The sequence below is a fragment of the Hyperolius riggenbachi genome, chromosome 2, assembly GCF_040937935.1.
Source record: "Hyperolius riggenbachi isolate aHypRig1 chromosome 2, aHypRig1.pri, whole genome shotgun sequence".
Taxonomy (NCBI): domain Eukaryota; kingdom Metazoa; phylum Chordata; class Amphibia; order Anura; family Hyperoliidae; genus Hyperolius; species Hyperolius riggenbachi.
The window spans coordinates 388,894,800-388,912,408 of record NC_090647.1 but is presented as its reverse complement, the minus strand read 5'-3'; the positions used below and the strand labels follow the sequence as shown (position 1 = coordinate 388,912,408).

The following is a 17,609-nucleotide window of genomic DNA, read 5'->3' as shown; positions in this document are numbered from 1 at the left end:
TGTGAATCAGGCCCAAGGAAACAGTCCACTCTCTCTGGTCCCAGTGCAGCAGTCACACAGCTTGATCTTCTGTCTGGCCAGACAATGCAGTGACTCTGTCTTTAACAGCACACACAGAAACAAATCAATCCTCTGTCCCTTCTCTCTCCTCCTCCAGGATTATTGCGCCAAAACTTCCCCTCTCCTCGAGAACTGTCCTCTGAAAGCGTGGTTCCTAGGTGGCACAGTAATATTTCCTAAGTGCACCCCTAGTGGGCATAACTGTGCACTGCAACCCATGAGGGAAATAAAAAGGTTTAGCATTAAACATTACAATTATACAAACCTATGAGGGTGTTACACTGGTTATGAGCTCAAATGGTTTAATCAGAAACACAATCCAGTAAATGTGTGTTCAATAAAGCATTTCCATGTCTTGAAAATGTTGTGATTTGTTTTGTTTTATTGTTTGTTTGTTTTTGTGGTCCATAAGATTAGTTTTTCAGCAGAGTTTTGTCTCCACAAGTCTTGTAAAAGTGCTTATTTACACCATTTACACCATGTGATAGCTGCTTTACCATTGGAAGGCTGCTTACTAACAGTTTAGTCCCCTTCCCTCTTGGTCTGCTCTGCCTCTAACTGCTTTCTTTATTTATCTGTCTCTCATGCAGCTGCAGCCACTGTCCACAGTGTTTGAAAGTGTGCTGTTCTGTGTAATTACTGCTGAAAACAAGTTTGTAATTAATCAGTAGAGATGTCGCGAACGGTTCCAGGCGAACTTTGGTGGTTCGCGTTCGCCTTGACCACGCGAACTTTTGCGGAAGTTCGATTCGCCCCATAATGCACTATGAGGGTCAACTTTGACCCTCAGCATCACAGTCAGCAGGCACATTGTAGCCATTCAAACTACACTAAGCCCTGGAGCCCCCCCCCCCCCCTTATATAAGGCAGGCTTGCTGGCCATGACACTCACTCGTGTGCCTGCTGCAAATAGACAGACTAGGGAGAGCTGCTGCAAAATTTTTCTCCTAGGGAAAGATTAGTTAGGCTCTTGGCTTGCTCCTGGCTGATTGTTATTGCTAAAATAGCACCCCTCAACAGCTCTTTTGAGAGCTCTAATGTTTTCCTGATGTGTTTTTTTTTTGTGTGTTGCTCACTGACACTGACATTATACAGCCCTATGTTGCAGCTGGACCTTGGTAATTGTTATTACTGTGCCAGCCAGGCCCTGCCTAACTATCTATACTGGGAAACCTACCTATGCCTACCTAACTACTGGGGCACCTACTTACCTATATGGGGACACCTACCTACTAGCTAACTACTGAGGCACCTACCTACCTATACTGGGTCTCCTACCTATGCCTAGCTAACTACTGAGGCACCTACCTACCTATACTGGGACTCCTACCTATGCCTACCTACCTATACTGGGTCTCCTACCTATGCCTAGCTAACTACTGACCTATACTGTGTCTCCTACCTACCTACCTACCTGCCTAGCTAACTACTGAGGCACCTACCTACCTATACTGGGTCTCCTACCTATGCCTAGCTAACTACTGAGGCACCTACCTACCTATACTGGGACTCCTACCTATGCCTACCTACCTATACTGGGTCTCCTACCTATGCCTAGCTAACTACTGGGACACCTACCTATGCCTACCTACCTATACTGGGTCTCCTACCTATGCCTAGCTATCTACTGGGACACCTACCTATGCCTACCTACCTATACTGGGTCTCCTACCTATGCCTAGCTAACTACTGGGACACCTACCTATGCCTACCTACCTATACTGGGTCTCCTACCTATGCCTAGCTAACTACTGAGGCACCTGCCTACCTATACTGGGTCTCCTACCTATGCCTAGCTAACTACTGGGACCCCTACCTATGCCTACCTACCTATACTGGGTCTCCTACCTATGCCTAGCTAACTACTGGGACACCTACCTATGCCTACCTACCTATACTGGGTCTTCTACCTATGCCTAGCTAACTACTGAGGCACCTACCTATGCCTACCTACCTATACTGGAACTCCTACCTATACCTACCTATACTGGGACTCCTACCTATGCCTACCTACATACAAGAAGATAATAAGGCCGTTGCTTCATTGTGGACAGACCAAATTTGATTAGCTTGACAGTCACTGTTGTTCTATCATTGAGCTACCACAGCCCGGCGACCATATGGGCTGGAAAACTGCCACGGCCTGCACTCTGGCCATGTTGCGCACCAGTCCAGCACGGCCGTCACTACGCAAACAGCTGTTTGCGGTGCGTTACACAGTGAGTTTGGTGTGTCAGTGTGAAGCAGTACTCTAATTACACTCCCTTATTGATGTATACACATGCAAGATGTTTGAAAGCACTTTAGGCCTGCAATTTAGCATTCAATGTGATTTCTGCCCTTAAAACGCTGCTTTTGCGTCAAATCCAAATTTTTCCCCGGGACTTTGGGCATGTATCCCACTCCGCCATGCCCCCCTTCAGGTGTTAGACCCCTTGAAACATATTTTCCATCACTTTTGTGGCCAGCATAATTTTTTCTATTTTGCGAAGTTCTCCTCCCCATTGAAGTCTATTGCGGTTCGCAAACTTTTACGCAAACCGAACCTTCCGCCGAAGTTCGCAAACCGAAAATCGGAGGTTCGCGACATCTCTATTAATCAGATGATTAAATTAGGATTTATCTGTATTAAAACTCCCAATTCTTTGTGTTATATCAACAAATAAAAGCCTAACTGGACCAAAAGAGGCCTGGTAGCCATTTTGCTGCCATTCCTGTATTACAGCCATGGAAATAAGCACTACAGGGTGCAAAACAGCCGTCAGGCTACAACCCACCACTGCCTTGCGACTTACTTTTTTGCACTTTATTGACTTTGTTTGCCACCTGCAATGCATAACTGATCTGCATTGTAGTAGTGCCCAGCATTTCCTTTCTTAGTACCTACAATATTTGATATTTATCCATTCCTGATCCAGAGCACACTCTTGGGAGCCTGCATCCTGCATCCACCTGTTAGTGCTAACTGCACCTTCCTATTCCCCAGGTTATCATCTTGCTTTTATAGTTTATATTTTTTAATCTTGATTAATAACTGCATCTCATCCTACCCTGACAGAATTCACCATATCCACTATAAATAAAATGGGATGTAAGGAAGAGGAAGATGGCTGTATTTGGAAGAAGCAAACAAATAACATACGTGACATCTTTGTATTCATGGAGGTGCTAGGATCGTAAGTATGATAAGATTCTTTAATACTGTTTACAACATATATGATAATGGGCTGCTTTGAGTGTAAAAGATATTAGTTTACCTCTGTTTTATACAGTATTTAACAATCAGAAGCTCATGTAGACTGGAGAAACTCAATAAATAACTTTTTTTGCAGATTTCAACATTTCAGAATGATTCTAGCAAACACTATTGTAACTGTAAATGACCCAAATTATACTACTCTGAATACAAGTCAGTAACCTGTTTTCATAACTCCGTCTAAAGTATAATGTGCATAAGTAGGGATAAAAAAAATGGTCTCTGAAAATAACAATTCTGTATTACGTTATAATTAACCTACTAAACTTGTGACAGCTGGAAATTAAAATTGCTTATAGTCTTAAAGGAACAGTATCAAACCAAGTGCTCTAAAATGGCAACGTACAAATAATGTCTAAGTAGCTGTGTAAACATTTTCCTACTTTTCATGTTAAAAATCAAAGCTGTCATTTTCTGTATGTAGATTTTAGCTATGTTTGGAATGTCTCATTTGCAGAGAGGAATCTCTGCAGTCTGACATGCTAAGAACAGTGTAATATTAAAGCAGAGTTATATGCAATGGCTCTGGTATCAGGTTTCACACACTATTTCAAATGTTTATGTTGCACATAAGATACATTCTTCTGCTTTCTGCAGACAGCTTTTAGAGACAGGCAGCTTTCTCTCACAAACAGGCTTAACAGATGTACTGTGAGGTGAATCCTCCATCCTCTCCAGGTTTACTGGCCTTTTGAAATCAGTGTCAGGGAAGTGAGAAAGGAATTTGATAACAGTAGATTTGCAGGCCTAAAGTGCTTTACATTACATCAATCAGGAAGTGTAATTAGAGTACTGCTTCACACTGACACACCAAACTAACTGTGTAACGCACCGCAAACAGCTGTTTGCGTAGTGACAGTCGTGCTGGACTGGTGCGCACCATCGCCAGAGTGCAGGCCGTGGCGGTTTTCAAGCCCATATGGTCGCCGGGCTGTGGTAGCTCAATGATAGAACAACAGTGACTGTCCAGCTTATCAAATTTGGTCTGTCCACAATGAAGCAACGACCTTATTATCTTTGGTGTGCCACCCCCCCGAGACATATAGCCGGCGGTCATTGCTTCATTGTGATACGCAAGCCCCTTCACCGCGGCAAGGTAATGATCACGAAGGGGAATTGGCACATGTACATGCCTTTTATTTTGTGGTTGCAGCCGCAGTGCAGCCAGAAAAATTAGGCAGGCATGTACACGCACCAGAAAAATTATTTTAGCGGCCGCTGCTAGCAGATAAAAAAATCAGGAATCAGTCTGGAGTCCTGGACCCTGTTGGTGGTGGCGGAGAAGGCAGTCAAGCGGCCTACGGGCAGAGGTGCTGTGTGGGGAGCAACTTAGTCTTGAGGCAGGCAGCCAGTCACACGGCATGCAGGCAGAGATGCTGTGTGTGGGGACTGACTTAGTCTTTGGGCGGGCAGTAGCCCTCTGGGCCCTGCCCTGTCTCATTCATTTTGAGAAAGGTGAGGTACTGAACACTTTCGTGACTTAGGCGATTTCTCTTCTCAGTGACAATGCCTCCAGCTGCGCTGAAGGTCCTTTCTGACAGGATGCTTGAGGCAGGGCAAGACAGAAGTTGGATGGCAAATTGGGACAGCTCTGGCCACAGGTCAAGCCTGCGCACCCGGTAGTCCAAGGGTTCATCACTGCTCACTGTATCTACATCCACACTTAAGGCCAGGTAGTCGGCTACCTGCCGGTGCAGGCGTTGGTGGAGGGTGGATCTGGAAGCGATAAGTCGAGGCATTAGACTAAAAAATGTCCGCATGTCCGATATCGCCATGAGATCACTGGAGAGTCCTGTCCTTGCCTGTGTGGACATGGGAGGAGGCCTACTGGTAGAGGTACCTTTATTGCGTTGTGTTGTGACATCACCCTTAAACTCATTGTAAAGCATAGTTGTCAGCTTGTTCTGCATGTGCTGCATCCTTTCTGCCTTCTGGTGGGTTGGTAACATGTCCACCACTTTGTGCCTATACCGAGGGTCTAGTAGCGTGGCCACCCAGTACAGCTCATTCCCCTTGAGTTTTTTTATATGGGGGTCACTCAACAGGCTGGACAGCATGAAAGACTACATCTACACAAAGTTGGATGCAGACTTACTATCCTCTTGCTTTTCCTCAGTGACATCAGGTAAGTCCTCCTCCTCCCCCCAGCCACGAACAATACCACGGGAACGTCGAGCAGCACAAGCCCCCTGCGACGCCTGTTGCAGTTGTTCTTCTGCCACCGTCTCCTCCTCTAAAGAAACACCTTCCTCATTATCCGAGTCTGACTCCTCTTCCACACACGACTCTTCCTCCTCCTCCTCCCCCCTCTGTGCTGCCGCAGGTGTTGAGGAAACATCTGATTCTGATGTAAATTGCTCCCTGTAATGGATAGCGGAGATATGGCCACAACAGCAAGCGGTGTCAAAAACCTGAGCGGTTTTTTCCTTTTTCATGATTGCTAACTCAGTAAAGGACCAGCCCTTAAAGCGTTGCTATCATATAAATCCGGCATAGTGGGGTCTGAACCCTCTATAACAGTAATTATAGATTGACGGTATACCTTGAAATGAATCAGAGCACTCAGTATATGATTTTATATAAAAAAATTGTATTTGCTTATCATACAACATATATACAAAATATGAACAGTTCCAAGTAGTGTTTCCTTCTAACAGTATTCCATCTCATCAAGGCTTTATAGCCAAGCGATCATCAATCTTCTCAGCACATTCAAAAAAGAATATAACAGTTGTGTTATGTAGAATAAGATAAAAAAATAGTCTCATCTGTATCAATAGCTGTGTATATAATAGCTGTGTAAAACTTGTAGTAATCGTCTTAAAGAAATAGCATAAAAAATAGCTTCTAAAAAAAACTTTGTGCTAACATCTTAATAAAACTTAATGCTGAAAAATTAATAAAGTAAATCACCAGAATATTACGCATATTACCCCTTCTCTGTCATCTCTTCAGGATCTAGAATCACTTGTGGGAAGGTAGCTTCTGCCTCATGTGTCTTCTCAGGAGATTGTTGGGCTTCTGCAAACTATGAGCTTTCAGGCCCTACTTTTATAGGGGTTGGAGGCAATATGGCTGCCTAATCTGGACTTTTCCTGAATCCCAGACTCTGATTGGCTAAAACTTCGTGCGTCAATGCTTTATCATGTTTTGATTACCTAAGTCATAATATTATTGTTTATAAATTCTTAATTACCTTATCTTGTGGGAATTTACGTAGGTTTGCAATGTTTACACATTCTAATCAGGCCATTTCTGACGCGGTTAATTAAAAATGGACGTCAACAGCCATCTTATCTGCTGGCTGCCCCAGACATTGAGACTAAACAATGTCATTCATGACGCATTACTGATAAAGTGTTCTCTGCTAATTAGTTTTTGGAATGTGTCTGTACTTTCCCAGGTCAACTTGACACTTTAACACTGCACACAGTTCTGTAAGAGCCTTCAGCAATTTAAGGCTTATTGAAGCATACAGGGCTTTTAATATACTTATTTAAATATAAAGCTTATTATATAATTCTTCTTAAAACAATTAATCATATAAGATATAATTGCATATTAAATATAAAATCATTGTCTATATATTTGTCTTTCTGATGAAGAAATAAATATCTAATTTCAACCGGCAGAGGTCAGCATTTAATAACAAATAACAATCTATTAATAATGTTGATTTTATAACACTATGTAACCACCAGGCGGCATCATTGAATGATCTTTAACTAATTGGGAAAACACCTTCTTTGTTTTATTTTTTATCTCTTTCATGTTTTGACTTTCTCTGTCTGGGAAATGTTTATATTTTCTTGCTGGCATTGGCCTTCAAGCTAAGAAACATGTCAACATCTTCTAAAACTAAAACAATCTCACAAGAAGGTTTCACAGACCAAAATCATCACTAGCTTTTAAATATATTTTAAAGTAATAGATTCTATTATATACGGTTTAACAATAACTATTTCTTTCTTTAAAGGGTCTGTATTGATCATTAATATTTAGATTAATATATGTGTAAGAATTAAGAATATGTGCATATATAATTACTGCAGTAATGTAAGTTTAACTTGCTTCTCTGTCTTCACACAGAAGCCTCTTTCAAGTGTCAAGGCCACGCACTAACATAAACAAAATGTTCTGGCTTCTTATAACCAGTACGTCAACAATCTTCCAGCTTGCAAGTTAAAATAATCTCATGAGCTTTACAGCCTGGAATATGCTATGTCACAGAGCAATATAAAGTACTCTAACTTTTCACTTTACAATGAAATTTTGCATAGGACATTAAAACTTAACATATATACATATGACATATTTTCCTGCATAAATAAAACCGCTAGAATTCTGACATCCCCCCTTGCAGGAAAATGATGGCAGATGATTAACGATCACCGTAGTTGTTATATTTCTCCGGGAAAAAAAAAAAATATAATTAAAATTAAAAGTAATGCAATCTTTCATTCCTGCAAAACCTTGCTCATTAAGTAGCGTTGTCAGCTGTGTTGCCTGCCTGACAATAGACTCAATAGTAAGATTAATATCTTCTCCAATAAACATTTTTTGCTGGTCTAAATATGGCTGTAGTCTTTGTATATGACATATGTATGGATTCACCCTTGAATCTGTAGTTTCTATCACTGTGGTAGCTTGTGTAGATATGTAGGGAAATTCTAGGCAATATTTGTCACCCATTTTAAGACATATGGTAAAACTTAAAGTTCAAAATGTATAAACAGGAATTATACCGTTCATGTGGCCCCTAGGTTCTTTTAAACACAATACATTCAATGTTTTATTGTTAGCTTACAACAGGTTAATTAGTTAGTTGGTTAGTATTATGTATTAATACAGTTAATTACACCTTTTTTATACCACAAGGTTTCTTTCACAAATGGTATGTAGCAGAACAAAATATGTGTAGTTTGCCAGCAAAATCCCATAAAATAATGTCATCTTTCAATTTAAATATAGATATCATATCAAAAATGTAAGCATTAAAAAGTTCTTTAGCAATTCAAATTGCAAGCTAGCTAGTTGCAGTAGCTGTTTTCAAATATGTTCTCAATAAAGCATATATATTAACATCTCATTGTTGAAGTTTCTTCTCCACTTCATGTTTCCAATATTTTGGAGTAATTCTATGTCTTAAATTCATCAGGATCTTTACCAATGATTTAAACGTCTCTTGAAACTTATGTTGTAGGCTGTCAGCATTCTTGTATGTAAATCTTGGCATGTTTATTTTCACAAAAAGTCAAATGTGATAAATTATCTTGTAGATTGAGTGTGATATAGGATTATTTTCTTGTTAAGTACAGTCTCTTCTCATGGCAATATTAAATGTAGTTACACGCTTGATCCTGGATATGTCATGTGTAGATCTTCTCCGCACCAATCATTCATTAGTATTGGAATCAGTAATCATTCAGAATTTTCTTTTCTGGAAACTTCTCTAACAGGTATCATATGGTTCATATAGCTTTCAGTCAAATATCTGTAAATCTTATATGCAGTAAGGATCCTCCCTTGTGCTGCTTTACAACAATCTAGTATCAGCCCATTGTTTTACTAGCAGTTAAGTCTGCCACTTTAGCACATTATTGACAGTTCAGGTTGTTTAGAACATTTCATCTGTAATATTATCAAATAGTCCCGCATTTAACTCTATATTTTCTGAGTTGACTATAGCTAAGTCATCTTGCATCTTTAAGTCTAGTGTGTACGACAGTCTTTGCATACCATGGCACTTGAAGGCGTTTCACTCTCTTAGTTTCTTCAGTACTTCTCTTGTATATATACGATTTAGGTATTTAATTGATATTTGAGTTATTCTTGCTCCTTACGTCATGTAGCGGGTGTTCCTCTAATTATGGTGCATCTTCCTTTTCCGCCATCAGGCAATAACTTGTATACTAAAACCAGTCATACGGCAATTTCATTTGTCCCAGGATGCTTTCTTGAAACTTGAAAAGGATAAGTAACAACGGTCATCTCCAAGTTGTATTATTAAACGGAACATTGTATTGTTCTCTTTATCAGTCGGGTTGCAATTTAGTACAGTTGCCATTCACTATGCAGAGCTATGTGCAGATTTACAATAGTCCCTTGCTGAACATATCTTTTCATCATTGAGGATATTTTCATCTCTCTTGGAATGCAAACATTAGATATTAGACTGTTCTTTTTTCTTGTGTATTGGATTTTCTCCTTTAATTGTCCATGTATTGCATAATTGAATGTTTCTGAAGAATATTTTCCTTAACTTCATGTGAGCAGTGCAGTAGTGTAGAGCCTTGCAGCGCTGGGTCTGAAAGGGTCTGAAAGGAGTTTGTATGTGCTCTCTGTGTCTGTGTGGGTTTCCTCCGTGCACTCTGGTTTACAACTCTTCAGATAGTACTTGAATGGCTAGGTTGGGCATCATCTTCAAGGATAAAGGCTGTATGAACAAATCCAGCAGTCACTTTTGTTCAAGCGCTGGGCATACTGTTGATGCATCAAGTTCAATTTATTTTGAAGTCTTCCTTGTAAGTTGCAAAGTTCGGCTTTTGTAGTCATTAAATGTACTCTGCCAGCATCACCTGCCTCTCTGGTGAATACTAGCTGCAGTACTATCTGAATCACCTGCCCCTTAGGTGGTCAGTAGCTGCAGTACAGTCTGAAACACCTGCTTCTCAGGTGAATACTAGCTGCAGTACTATCTGAATCAGCGACGCTGCCAGTGCATGCGTCCACCCTTATTGCCAGTCATAGAATCATGCGGCCGGATCTCCGCATGAACGCCGCTGACGCCATCCCTGTCAATGTGAACAGTCGCACCGGAAGTTCCAGATGCGCTGCCAGCGGAGGAAACAGCGAGTGAGCTGGTAAGCGCATAATTACTGACAGACGTTTAGAGCAATTTAAAGCAGAGTCGGCCCAGCTTTATGATCGTTTTAGGGCAAGAGGGTATGGACATAGCACCCTGCGGCGAGCATATAATCGAAACCAGTTGCTCTGCCCCCGTACTTGTGTCTCTAACTCTGGTGGTGGTGCCCGTATTATTACCATGTATAATGGTCAATGGTCCAAAATAAGGGAGGCGCTTAGTAGATGCTGGCATGTCCTCCAAATTGATGAAAATATTAAGAAAATTGTAGGTCCTCATCCTCTGCTCACTGCTCGTAGAGCAAGAAATTTACGTGACCACTTAGTAAGATCAGAATTACCAAGATTGCAGCAGGGGACATGGTTAGGTAGAATATTGCCCCCTGTGGGAATGTTTCCTTGCGGCAATTGTAAAGGGTGTAGGTGTGTTCTAAAAACAAATCAATTTGTGTCACAGGATGGTTTGAGACATTATAGAATAAAATCCTTTTACAATTGTAATACAACTTGGATTGTTTATTTACTTATGTGTCCATGTAAAAAGTATTATGTTGGAATGACTACCTGTGTGTTTAAGGCAAGTCTTCTGGAGCATATGTGTGATATTGTCAGCTGGGATCGTAGATCCTCAGTTGCAGAGCATTTTCAGGAGGAACATAATGGATCAACGTTAGGTTTACATGGATTGGTAATTAATAACCTCCCTCCTTCATTTCGCACTATTCGTACAGAAAAGGTGCTTTTACAAAAGGAGGCTATGTTGATGCATCGCCTGGGGACTATCTGGTTTAAATATAGATTTTTCCCTCAAATGGTTCCTGTGATGAGGTTGGAGCTTGTGCTTTTTTCCTTTTGTTGTTTCCTCTTTTTTCCCTTCCACCCCCCCCCCCTTTCCCTTCCCCCCTCCTCTCCTGTTTTTCCCTCCCCCGTTCTTCCCCCCCCCTCCTCCTTTTTTGTCCCTTCCAATTTGCAGTTTTTTAGCTGCAGGCTTTACTTAGTTAATGCATAGTGTGTTTATATTGCTTTGTGGTACTAGCATATAGCAATAGATCCGTACCTTGGGTGAGCAGATGTATTGATGTGTGTGTGGACAATGCAGCGTTGAAACTTTTCCATCTCATAGCACTAATGTGCTGAAATTGCATGATTTTTGAGCTGTATTTGTCTGTTTAGCACTAAATGTAATTCTCTGCTTCCCCTTTAATCTGACAAGATTGGATCAGCACAGTTTCTGTGCTTTTGAATACAGCATTGCTGCATCTGAGGAGGTAGGGCCGGGAATATCCTTTAAGAAGGTGGCTTGGTGACGCCAAGCAAAACTAGTAGGCGAATGGTTGCTGCCATCCAGCCCACTGGCCTCCGACCCACTAGGCGGTGACGCGCTGGGAATTCCTTGACAGCGCATGGAGTTCGGCGTCTCATGCTGAAGCATCCTGACCACTGGGAGAAGGCCCTGCATGAGACGGCTGTGCTGGTGGATGAACCCTGGGCAAACGGCAAACGGTGCTCAGCGGAGGCTGCCTATATGCGCTAGATGACAATGCTCACACGCGCTGTACCGGCTCTCCAGCAGAACGAGCTGGGTCTGCAGCGGCATTAGATCTCACGCCGGATCACATCCCATAGCAGGGGGCCCCCATTGGATTACAGCATTTGCAGCCTGCCTGAGCGGCTAGCATAATATAGCCATGTGAAGCTTCCGAGTGCACTACTCTTGACGGACATTTGGGAGGTCGTGAGTATAATCACTTATACAGTGAATGCAAGGATATGAGGCATGCCTGTTCTCTTGAATGAGACTTTATTACATCTGTTTGGATGATGCTGGACAAGCTTTTTTGACACTTGCTTTCTTTGTGTTGCTTCCCCCTTTTATTGCCATCTGCTATTTGCTTTAAGCCCTTTATAGGTGGACTATTTTTGCGCTACTTATGGGGTACCCCAGTGCTTTGGCTTGTGTGTATGGAGAGGTGTGTCAGTGTGGACTTCATGACAGCTATGGATTTTAATGACAACAGCGCTGTTGCTATTTTAGCTCCGTTGTTTATTGTATAGTTGGTCTCGTTTTCATGTATAGCCAATAAAGTTTTTCTATATTTGCATACACTGGTGTGTCATTAGGAGCCCTTTGTTTAATTTTTTTGTTGATACAAATAAGGTTCAGGACTTTAATCCATATGTGGAAAGGTGATGCATAATAATACTACTTATGTTCCTACACTTCCCCTATCCCAGTCCTCCGTTTAACAAAAAGCTCATCCGCCAAGCTTTTATATTGCCCTCTGATGTATTTATACATGTTATACATGTTAATTAGATCCCCACTAAGGCGCCTTTTCTCTAGACTAAATAAAACACAGTTTATCTAACATTTCTTGGTAAGTGAGACCGTCCATCCCACGTATCATTTTTGTTGCTCGTCTCTGCACCTGCTCTAAGACTGCAATATCTTTCCTGTAACGTGGTGCCCAGAACTGAATTCCATATTCCAGATGTGGCCTTACTAGAGAGTTAAACAGGGGCAACATTATGCTAGCATCTCGAGTTTTTATTTCCCTTTTAATGCATCCCAAAATTTTGTTAGCTTTAGCTGCAGCGGCTTGGCATTGAGTACGATTATTTAACTTGTTGTCGATGAGTACTCCTAAGCCCTTCTCCAAGTTTGATGTCCCCAACTGTATTCCATTTATTTTGTGTGGTGCTAGACCATTGGTACGACCAAAATACATGGCTTTACATTTTTCAACATTGAATTTCATCTGCCATTTATGCGCCCATATAGCCATCCTATCCAGATCCTGTTGCAATATTTCCCCATCTTCCTGAGAATTGATGATTCTGCACAATTTTGTATCATCTGAAATAATAGCAACATTGCTCACTACTGCATCTACTAGGTCATTAATAAATAAATTGAAGAGCACTGGACCCAGTACAGACCACTGTGGGACCACACTGCTAACAGTCTCCCATTTTGAGTATGATCCATTGACCACAACTCTTTGTTTTCTGTCCATTAGCCAGATCCCTATCCATGCACACAGACTGTTCCCCAGTCCTTGCATCCTCAATTTTTGCACCAGACTTTTGTGGGGAACAGTGTCGAAGGCCTTTGCAAAGTCCAAGTATATCACATCTACAGCATTCCCAATATCCATATTAGCATTCACTACCCCATAAAAGCTGAGCATGTTAGTCAAACAGGACCTGTCTTTAGTAAACCCATGTTGATGCTGAGAAATAAGATTATTTTCTACTATAAAGTCATGTATAGTATCTCTTAGTAACCCCTCAAATGGTTAATGCATACAACTGATGTTAAGCTTACAGGTCTATAATTTCCTGGATCTGTTTTTTTGCCTTTCTTAAATAATGGGAAAACGTGGGCTGTACGCCAATCCACTGGGACTCTGCAAGTTGAGGGTCACAAAAGATAAGATAAAGGGGTTTATCTATAACTGAACTTAATTCCCTTAGGACCCGAGGATGCATGCCATCGGGGCCAGGTGCTTTGTCTATTTTTAATTTATTTAGTCTTGCCTTCACTTCTTCCTGTGTTAAGTATTTAATATTACAGTTAGAAGATTGAGACTCTTCCGCCTCTGTAGTTTGCAACAGTACTGTTTCTTTTGTGAAGACAGAAGCAAAGAAAGCATTTAATAACTCTGCCTTACCTTGGTCATCCACCATTGAGTTCCCATCCTCATCCTTTAGGAGTCCTATACAGTCAACCTTTCTTTTTTTAGAGTTAATGTACTTGTAAAACTTTTTTGGGTTAGATTTGATATCCTTAGCGATTTGTTTTTCAGCTTCAATCTTTGCCTGCCTAATTTCTTTTTTACAATTTTTATTGCACTCCTTATAATTGCTTAGTGCAGCCTCGGTCCCCTCCTGTTTTAAGACCTTATAGGCATTCTTTTTCCTCTTCATTTTATCTCTAACCTTTCTATTCATCCATAGAGGCCTTTTTTTATTCCTAGACATTTTGTTTCCATATGGGATATACATACTACAATATTGATTGAGAATAAGTTTAAAAGCTTGCCATTTCCCTTCAGTGTCCTCCCCTTGTAGTACATTATCCCAGTGTAACGGTTGGGTGTAGCAACTCAGATGTCTGATTATATGGTGGCTAACGAAGAACAGTAGTCCCCTTTAAATACCGCACCACTCCATCAATTGTAATCAATTCATCATCTTTATTCAACAAACATAAAAGCACTTAAAACCAATGTGAGCAGCCATGTAATAATAATAAGATAACAGTCCATGATTAATGTATAAATCAATCTCCACAAGAGTATCAACAAACAGTAATGCCCCTGAATTCATATAAAGTAAAATTACTGATGTAAAAATCTACCCTGCTAAGCAAAAAAGTGATCCAGCAACAAGGACAGTGAAAAACAAGCTAAAAAGTGACCATAGTGCTTGAAGAAGAAAGACCAGTACCAACCAGATAAATTGAAAGTGATACAGTGCATATAATCAGCATAATAACGCTGTAAATAAGGTGCAATTAGCCATAAAGGTGCTGCGTGCACAAGAGAAAAAGACAGCGACTAGCGCTGAGGAAAGAGCTAAACGCTTACCAGAGGATCTGAGTGTGGAGATGAACTACCATGGCATACCAACCTGCCATCGCGATTCGCCGCTTTCCGCAATATAGCGGCTTCCACTGGGCATGATGCCCAGTGGAAGCCGCTATATTGCGGAAAGCGGCGAATCGCGACGGCAGGTTGGTATGCCATGGTAGTTCATCTCCACACTCAGATCCTCTGGTAAGCGTTTAGCTCTTTCCTCAGCGCTAGTCGCTGTCTTTTTCTCTTGTGCACACAGCACCTTTATGGCTAATTGCACCTTTTTTACAGCGTTATTACGCTGATTATATGCACTGTATCACTTTCAATTTATCTGGTTGGTACTGGTCTTTCTTCTTCAAGCACTATGGTCACTTTTTAGCTTGTTTTTCACTGTCCTTGTTGCTGGATCACTTTTTTGCTTAGCAGGGTAGATTTTTACATCAGTAATTTTACTTTATATGAATTCAGGGGCATTACTGTTTGTTGATACTCTTGTGGAGATTGATTTATACATTAATCATGGACTGTTATCTTATTATTATTACATGGCTGCTCACATTGGTTTTAAGTGCTTTTATGTTTGTTGAATAAAGATGATGAATTGATTACAATTGATGGAGTGGTGCGGTATTTAAAGGGGACTACTGTTCTTCGTTAGCCTTGTATATTAATTTGTTCCTTTCTGCACACTCGTATAATTTTTCCCTTACTATTGGGGAATGGTTAATGGTGCTTGCCCATTTATGTTTTTAAAAGGTCTGATTATATGGTGATCTGCAGAATCACCAATAATGCAGACGCTATACCTGACTATGTGGTGATCTGCAGAATCACCAATAATACCAGTATAGCTACAAGGATGCTATGAGTGTAGTGCTTGGTGCAACCGTAACTTAATAGTTTTGCGAGACCTTACCAGAGGAGCTGGTAAGGTACTATCAGTACACTGACTGTATAGTTTGGCTAAACCTTTCCAGAGGGACCGGAAAGGTACTAACAGTGAGAGTACGGGAAATAGTATGCTGGTCTATGCCAGGGGAGCTGGCGAGAGACCAAAGATAACTTCAGACAACTAACAGACCTATTCCAGAGGGTCTGGAAAGGTCAGAGGAAGAGAATACAGAAAATAGGCTAATTAGTCCTTACCAGAGGAGCTGGCTAGGGACTACTGACAAATAAATAACGAGTGCTCATCAGTGGAGCTGATGAGCCTCAGAACCAATAAGGCTACGCCTCTCCAGAGGTGCTGGTGGGCACTAGCTGTGAGAGCACTGATAAGTACGGCCAGACCTTCCAGAGGGGATGGCTACGTACTATCAGATACGGTAACTGTATAGCTTGGCTAGACCTTCCCAGAGGAGCTGGCAAGGTACTATCAGTTACAGAAACCGTAATAGAGTACAGTAACTAATAGTTTGGCGAGACCTCACCAGAGGGGCTGGTAAGGTCCTATCAGTACGTACAAGAGCACAAACCCCAGCAAGCTGGAGATAATGATACTGAAAAGATAGAATCTCCCGAGGAGCGGGTGATTCAGACTGTACTGCAGCTTAGTGATCACCTGAGGAGCAGGTGATTAAGACTGTACTGCAGCATAGTGGACACCTGAGGAGAAGGTGATACAAACAATACTGCAACTAACGATCACCTGAGGAGCAGATGATTAAGACTGTACTGCAGCCTAGAGGACACCTGAGGAGCAGGTGTTACAAACAATACTGCAACTAATGATCACCTGAGGAGCAGGTGATTAAGACTGTACTGCAGCCTAGAGGACACCTGAGGAGCAGGTGTTACAAACAATACTGCAACTAATAATCACCTGAGGAGCAGGTGATTAAGACTGTACTGCAGCCTAGAGGACATCTGAGGAGCAGGTGTTACAATACTAAGAATCCCTCACCAGAGGCTAGGCCCACTGGTGAGGACAGAGTGGTCAGACAGGCAAGGTTCGGCAACAGAGGGGACAGTATTAGTACAGAATCGTGAGGCAGGAGGATAACGGGCAATCAGGCAGAGGTTCAGCAACTAGTCAGATAGGCAGAAGTACAGAATCAGTGAGCAGAAGCAAGGTCAGAGTTTAGCCAGAATCATACACAGATCATCAATAACAATATACAGTATCCTAGTCTAGGTGTGAAGTCCTTGGTTTCAACACCTGGGATTTAGTCTAACATCTGAACGCTAACACGCAATGTATTCACGACAGCAGACAGCGCCAGACTGAAGCCTGGAGGCTTAAGAAGCAGAGGAGACCTCACTGGCATGCCCCCTGCTCACAGCCAATCCGGGGCGCCGTGAGTCTCCTCTGAGGTCAGCTGACCAGCCTCCTCCTAGCATAAAGGTCCTGTCTGTGCCCGCGCGAGACAGCGACCCTATGGGTAAATAACAGCCCCGTCCTCGGCGTCCTAGATGCCGGCGGGATGGGCAGAAGAACAGAGGCAGCTGCGGCGGCAATGCCGTTCGCTGCAGCTGCACTCGTTACACCCAGTTCATCAAACTTAGTGCCTGCCTGAGTTGATTGAACTTTGCTTTTCTAAAATTCATAGTTTTAGTGCTCCCGCTGCCCCGCGGCCTATCAGTCACCAGATCAAACGTTATCATGTTGTGATCACTATTTCCCAAATGTTCTTGAACCTGCACATTTGATACGTTATCTGGTCTATTAGAAATGATCAGATCCAATAACACATTTTCCCTAGTTGGTTCCGTTACCATTTGAGTCAAGTAATTGTCCTGTAGTGATGCCAGAAATCTGCTGCTTTTACCAGAATGGGTAGCCTCAATACTCCAGTCTATGTCTGGAAAGTTGAAGTCACCCATAACTATGACCTCATTTTTACTTG

The 17,609-nt window shown here is 41.8% G+C and overlaps 1 protein-coding gene across 7 annotated transcripts in view; it reads left to right on the top strand.

The window, feature by feature from the left end:
* CAMK1G (calcium/calmodulin dependent protein kinase IG) overlaps positions 1–17,609 on the top strand; it is a 2,474,997-nt gene that overhangs the window by 429,541 nt on the left and 2,027,847 nt on the right. For all 7 annotated transcript variants that reach the window (XM_068269763.1, XM_068269762.1, XM_068269761.1 and 4 more), the window contains one exon: positions 3,119–3,236. In XM_068269763.1, coding sequence (XP_068125864.1) covers positions 3,119–3,236 — 118 coding nt within the window. The remainder of the gene's footprint in view (positions 1–3,118; positions 3,237–17,609) is intronic.